The sequence below is a fragment of the Vitis vinifera genome, chromosome 5 (genome assembly GCF_030704535.1).
Source record: "Vitis vinifera cultivar Pinot Noir 40024 chromosome 5, ASM3070453v1".
In the NCBI taxonomy this organism is placed as follows: domain Eukaryota; kingdom Viridiplantae; phylum Streptophyta; class Magnoliopsida; order Vitales; family Vitaceae; genus Vitis; species Vitis vinifera.
In genome coordinates, this window is record NC_081809.1 from 4,490,253 (window position 1) to 4,497,239 (window position 6,987).

A 6,987-nucleotide genomic window follows, 5' to 3' on the forward strand; every position below is an offset into this window, starting at 1 on the left:
CAATAGTTGTATTTGTTTTTATCATATATAATATTTTCTATTACATGGTAAAATGTTCTCTCTCAACCATTAAGGTAGATATGATTGATCGAACTACATTAAAACCTTATGTACCTTTATGTGTTGTTTGTTATATTTTTGTTTTTTTTTAATTAATACGTTTATATTAAAGCTTTCATTGACATAATAAATGATATCAAAACTTTTGGTTAGAGATGTTTAACAAATTCTTGAAAGAGCAAAGAGAACATAGCACAAAAAGACAAATATAAAAGGAATTTTGATTAAGGTGAAGACAATCGATCTATCATTAGAATGTGATATAAGAAATAAGAATATTGTAGTATACAATAAAATTATGGTACATGAAGGAACCGAGGCAAAGAGGAAAGCAAGATACATGAGTAAATCATCTATTATGAAGAGATAAAAGATTGATTTAATAAAATTTGATTTAAGGTGAAAAATATAGAAAAATGTCTCAAATTTCTATTTAGAATATATTTCTTTTTTAAATATTATATAGAATATTTCTTAAATTCACATATGATTGTCTTAGATTTCTTACAAAATAAGGAAAATTAATACTTAATAGGAATATTTTTATAAATATTTTAGGACATGAGAGAAAAAAGTTAAGAAAGATGAGATTACAGGATTATATATACACCCGATGGAGAAAGATGACTCATCAAGGTGTGGACCAAGGTGTAAATGAGAGGAAGAGTGAGAGACACCCCGGTGGTGTAAAAGGAATTATGTTAAAGGTGGTGATACAAAGAATAGAGAGAAAAAGGAATGTCTTGCGACTTAATAATGGTATGTTCTTCCATTAATATGTTTACATTAATGCTTCCACTATCACAACAACACAAACCACATATTTCAAAAGCTACAAACAAAGTAAAGACAATTTAAATTAGTGGATCATTTTAAGCAGGGCCAAAATTTTCAAACAGCAAGTAATTATAAAGAGCTTTCAACTTATGCACAGGTTATTTAAGAGGAGAAGCACTTGGAAGCAGAGGCTCAAACAAATATAGAATCTGAGCCCAAAAGAGAAGATCAAAACTGAAGCAATTTTAAGGTCTCATTTGGGGTAACTTCCTATTTTTTGCTTTAATTAAAAGCTGAAGGCAAAGTCAAAATCTTTAAAAGGCAATATCATATTATAAAAGTTTTATCAAACACGAAATAACTTCTTATATAAAACCAAAATAAAGCTTCTGCAAAAAGCAATATTTTCATGGCTTTCATATCAATTTCCTTTTTAAGTTATAAGCACTTTCAACAAAATTAGCTAAACAGATATAAAAGCTTAAAAACGAGCTTTTGACTTCTCAGAATTCGATACAAACAGGCAAGTGTAAAACCAACTATTGCAGTGGTGTGATCTACAAGAGGAGTCCCAAAGGTTTCTTGATTCTGCCCATTTTACCCAGTCTGATATGAAATCAATTTTCCAGGGCATTTTCCATTACTCATCCCACTCCATTAGACTTCAGAGACTTAAAGTGACAAAAAGAATAAATAAACAGCTAAATAAGTACACACTAGCATGGGGAACTATGTTACCTTACCTAGCATGGTAGTTTGAAATGGAGAAATCGTTTTCATTATATTTGTCTCCTGTACATGCACACTACTCAAGCATGGAAGGTTATAACAAAATAAGCTTCATACTGATATGGTAAGAGTTTGAAATAGCTATGGCCTCCGAAACCCCAGATCAATTGTAAATAGGAGGCCTAAAAGAACTCACGATCAGGGAAGAGTATAGGGGCCAAAAGGGACCAAACGTAAAGCAGAGCAGTGACCCACTCAGTGCAGATCCGAACCCAAACTGATGTCCAGCCAACGTCTATCATGTCTGAGCTATCATTGCTGGACGTCCATCCAGAAAGAAGCATGGCAGAATACATGCTCGCTAGAGCAAATATCAAATGGAAGAATGTGTAGGAGTAACTAACTGGTTTTGCTTCTTCTTCCTTCTTTTCTTTTCCTGATTCCGTGTCTTCTGATTCAAGAAGAGGTTTCTTGCCACCTACAACCCAAGAACTAAGTACTTAATAACTTAGCAACATCAAGATTACATTGTGAACCTAAAAAAAAAAAAGGGGGTCTCCTTTTTCTCTGGTGAATCTTATAATTTTAAGCATTCTAGAAGATAGTCTAGAAGTGAAAGACCCTAGTATGCAAGTGTAGTGGCAGCTATTCTGAGAACTGGTGGAATCCATTATTTCTAAAAAGAGGTCATTGAAGCTGCTTGGAAAGTGGAAACTTTTACCCATGGGTAATTGTTCTTGCCCACTCAGTGCCGAAGTGTCTCAAAAGTTCTGGATTTCACAAACCTTTTTATGTCTCTCTGATTCTAATTTTGCACAAGATAGCTATCCAAGTAATCCTGGATTTCAAAAATATACCAGCTCTACCAAGTGGTCATCCAAAAATGCCCCAGGAATCTTATTTGGAGTTCCCAAACATCCCATCAGGCATCAACCATATTTAGAGCACATGAGGCCCAACAAGCTGTTGGATAGAACTTTAAAATATATTTTCCAATCACCAGAATACTTTAGTATTTAACACCTAACCAGTCAACCTCTTTGGTTTGCCAGAGAAAACTAGCAAAGATGCATCCCAAAATATAGCCATTAAATTTGAATGATGGTGACAACTAAAGTAGGGAGGTACTTGGTTTGGGATTTCCAATGGGATACTTGCCATATGATCAAGGAGCACTTCTGAAATCTCATTTTCTGACGGTTAGCACGGGCCAATGCCAAACAATTTTTTAGTTTGGTACTGATCTTTTAAACAGCCAAAATATGAAACTGGATACTTTTAGGATATAAATTTCAAAACATCTGCGTTAAAAAATTCAGAAGTTAAGAAGGCTTTGATGTAGTTCTCAGTACCTGATTTGGGTGAAGATGGTGGGGATAGAAACGTAGTTGACGATCCAGCACGCACAGCAGAGTATAGGACAGATAGAACAGTTGTCAGCATCCCGAGAATGAGGGTACTTGTGGAGACTGCTTTAGATTTGTTATGGAGACCATTGCAAGCATAATCTCGAGGTTCACTAGAGAGACCGGTATAGCAGACATAAGCACAATAAAGTGATATTACAGAAGCAGGCAAGAGGCTACCGTTGACCTGTGAGGAATCCCCAATCACAATAATCTTGTAAGTAATAAATACCATTTCACTTTTCAAAGTTAATTAAGGAAATTGCTCCTCTCTAGCATGAGCCTCAGCCTCCCCAGTTTGTCAAGACACCAATTACATGGCATCACATGCATCACCAGTAAGCTATTTTCTGGTTGATGTCCCCAACAATGATTATGGGAAAGTAGGAATTGGTAATGCATGAACCAGGGAGTAGGAGGCTCATGCAAAACACAGGTTGAGCAACAGAGAACTTCTAATACAGTAGAAAAACTAGCAACCCATCAAAAAAACAAAAACCAGCCAAGAGGTCAAAGGAACATGCTGTAACTTTTGATGCCACCATCTGCTGGCATGTCAACATTTTAAAGGGAACGTGCCCTTCGCCTGATGGCCACTTTTAGAAGATCATGTCTGCATGCATCTCTCGTGTTTTGATGATGTTAGCCATTCAATCTAATTCTTGCAGTGTAAGAGATTGACAAGCCTTGTCAAGCAGATGGTTGAAGGTCATCTGGTTAGGCCAATATCTTTTGTCCTTAACCCAATGGGAAAACCGGTTTGCCAGTCCTTGTTCTTTTTGTTTTATGCTAGACTGGTCAATGTAAGTGGTTCCTAGAATTTATATAGCACAGTTCAGCTGAAAAGGGCCAAACCCAGATTCCACATGTTACAAGGCCAAGAGTCAATAGTGCCAATTATTGTGGAACCTTTGACTTATATCAAATCACTCCATCTATGAGTTCATTAGAAGCTTGTGAAGAAAGAGTCAATTTTGAAAAATTAAATTGTGTTAAGAAGGGGTCAACTCAGGGGTTCATGGATTTTTCTACCTAAGCAAACAACAATGAAATTAGTATGAAGAAACTAATAACATGTAAGCACTTTTCAGGTTGAATTTATACCAGGTTGATATCCTTGGAGATCATTTTCATTGTTGAATAGACAAGTTACATGTATTTTCTCATTTAACTTTTCAAATAATGATAGTTTCTTCAGGAGAAACAAAAAGACTACAGGATGAAGAGAATCTTCATAAAATAAGCACATGGATAAAAATTCTAACAGATAAGGGGTGATGAATACAAGCACATCAAAACATAGGGGCATAATTGAACAAAAAACATAATATCACCCTTACCCTTGGATGCAGTGCAATCACTGCAAAAGAAAATGCAAGAATCATGGTCATGACAATGAAGAAGATATTGAGACCACAGTCATTGCCAGAGGGATTGAACCAAATGAACAGAATCCCTGAGAATGTAAATGCTAGAAGGTAGCATCCAATTGATACGGCAAGCAAAGCAATGTACCTAAATATCCAACAAGGTTAGCAATCAAACAAAAAGAATGACAGTGAAAATGATGAGACACAGAAACTTGAACTGACCACTTCTGTTCATCTTTTTCTACCCATGCATCATTCCATGAGTGTGTGAAATCGAGTAATATAATCACTTGAACAAGTAAAAACAATCCCGCACCAAATTTTGATAGGGTTCCTGGAAAGACAGTAAGTTCATGAAGGTCAAGTTATGGATTTGGCACCGATCCAAAAATAAGTGCAAATTTGAGAATTGGCAGGAAAATGGGTAACTTTGTCCTGCCTTCCTACCTACCCACCCACTCCTACCACCTATGAATGTGGTTCGCATGGCACCACATATGACCAGAAATTTATTGGTTGGTATCAACAATGAGAATCTTGTGATGAAAATTCAGTTGACAAGATAGGATCATCATCACCTGGTTAAACTTTAATTTTATTATAACAGTGGTGCCATGTATTATCAATTTATCATAACGAGGAAGGAAAGTTTCTTACTCATTATGTGACCATCTAATTAGTTTTAACCTATGAGAGAGATGGATGGGTGAACTGGGAAATGGTGGATCCTGAAACCCCAACACGTGCTCTGTGTATGTTGCACATGCCAAAATAGAAGTGCTTCAACGATGACAACTAATTTGCTCCATGAATAAAAACCATAGATCTTTATAAAACAAAAATAAAAATAAAAAATCAGTCCCTTCCTCTGTAAGTTTTGTAAAAATGTGCTAAAAAAGCATATTTAAGAGAAGTATTTCTAGAGATGTTTAAGTTCCACGGCCATGTAAGACAGTTCATTTACTGTGGAAGCAGCCAATCATCATATGAAAAATTGTGGAAGCAACCAAATTTAGATCTCTCAAGAACACATCTGTACTGTTTACATGAATCACAACAATAATAATTGCACCAAATGGAAATTTGATAATTGCTCCAAATGAAATTCCCACCATGGGGGGCGAAACTGACCATAGATTGAGATGACAACATTTGGAACAAAAAACATGAGGATGATCAGTAAAACCCATATCACCATCTTTGCAACCCACCCTCCATGGTGCCATGAATCGCGTCTATCATTTTGGTCCTTAACACCAATCATTATAAGCGCAAATATGGCAAAAAACAAGAAATTCCCCAAACTAACACGGAGAACAGCTTCTTGTTGATACCATTCTGTTGAATGAGTCTGAGAAGTGCTTATCCCTGAAATAAAAAATCAAACTAAAATCTTGTCACAGAGCAATAGAACTGGATTCAACTGTATACAATCTCTAGGAAATTTCAAATCAATTCCACAAGCTCATCCAGTAAAAAGAGACAACAAAGCAAATCCAAGACACCTTTGCTCTTGACGTCCTATTAAAAAAATAGAAGAAAACAATTTCACTTAGCTTTAAAAAAGGCATTCCCATTTCCAAAATTTCCCTAATTCAAGTGAACTCCTAGTACTGCTCCACAGGAAAGGCCCACTCTATAAGAATATATCTTCAAGCACAGGCAATTTTGTATGGACTAAGACCAATAATTTCATCAAAGTCAACTCTCTCAGCTTCAAACAGCGTGTAATCGAGCCCTTCAGTAAATAAATCAACAATCCTACAACATCTTCAAGTTTCAATCATCATTCATAGATTGAAAATCCTCCTCTCCATTAAATACAAAAACATCATCAGCCACAACAAACCCAAAGTCAATTTCCAACAGTAATCACAATATCAAACAATCACAGCTAAAAAATCAATAACCCACATACCCAAATCAAAATAACAGCGGAAAAACGAAAAGGATCGTTCTAAAACTCGGACTCACATGGGATTTTCTTCAACAGAGGAGCTGCAACTTCTCTGAGAATCCAGGACACGATGAGTGACCCGCCGAAAAGGCCGCAATAAGCGAGTCTCGCCGAGCGCTTGGATATTCCGGAGGCCACGGAGGAGCAGAGGCCGCACGTGGCAGCCGCACAGCATGACGCTAAACACGACATCGTTTTGCTTTCTCTCTGTCTCTACTTTCTCCCTCTAGATCACCTGTAAAGTAGTCTCCAGGCAATGGATTGAGGTAAATCCCGTTCTTCTGCGGTTTGCTATCATCAAGATTTGTTGTCCGGTTCGGACACTTCCTGCCACGAAAATGACACGTCAGTAGAAAAATTAGCCATTTGTACGGTCACCATTGTGTCTAATATGAAATATCACGTGAGCGCTTGCTTATGTGGCAAAGTTTAGCTCCCAGACTAGACTGGTAGGAGGGGAGGAGTTTTGATAACATGTTGTACGCGTAATTTTAGATTCTACAATCGGTTGTGTTTGACTTTCCGGTAGTAGTGGATCGACAGGCCAACCGTCGGATTAGGTGGGTCAAATCTATAAATTATTATTTATTGATAAAATTTTCTAATAACTTTATGATTTAATGAAAAAGCGTCGTATCTATATTTAAGCAACCAAAATTTAAACTAAATTAAGATATTATAAATAGCT

At 36.4% G+C, this 6,987-nt stretch overlaps 1 protein-coding gene across 1 annotated transcript; it reads right to left on the bottom strand.

Moving 5' to 3' along the window:
* Window positions 1-1,589: 1,589 nt before the first annotated feature.
* LOC100258051 (uncharacterized) lies at window positions 1,590-6,678 on the bottom strand. The gene is made up of 6 exons (XM_002280107.5): window positions 6,317-6,678; window positions 5,474-5,710; window positions 4,565-4,676; window positions 4,313-4,487; window positions 2,919-3,159; window positions 1,590-2,044 (listed from the first exon to the last, which is right to left on the bottom strand). Exons 1-6 carry the CDS (start codon window positions 6,489-6,491, stop codon window positions 1,749-1,751), a joined length of 1,236 nt encoding a protein of 411 aa, XP_002280143.1. The 5' UTR covers window positions 6,492-6,678; the 3' UTR covers window positions 1,590-1,748.
* Between the last annotated feature and the right edge of the window lie 309 nt (window positions 6,679-6,987).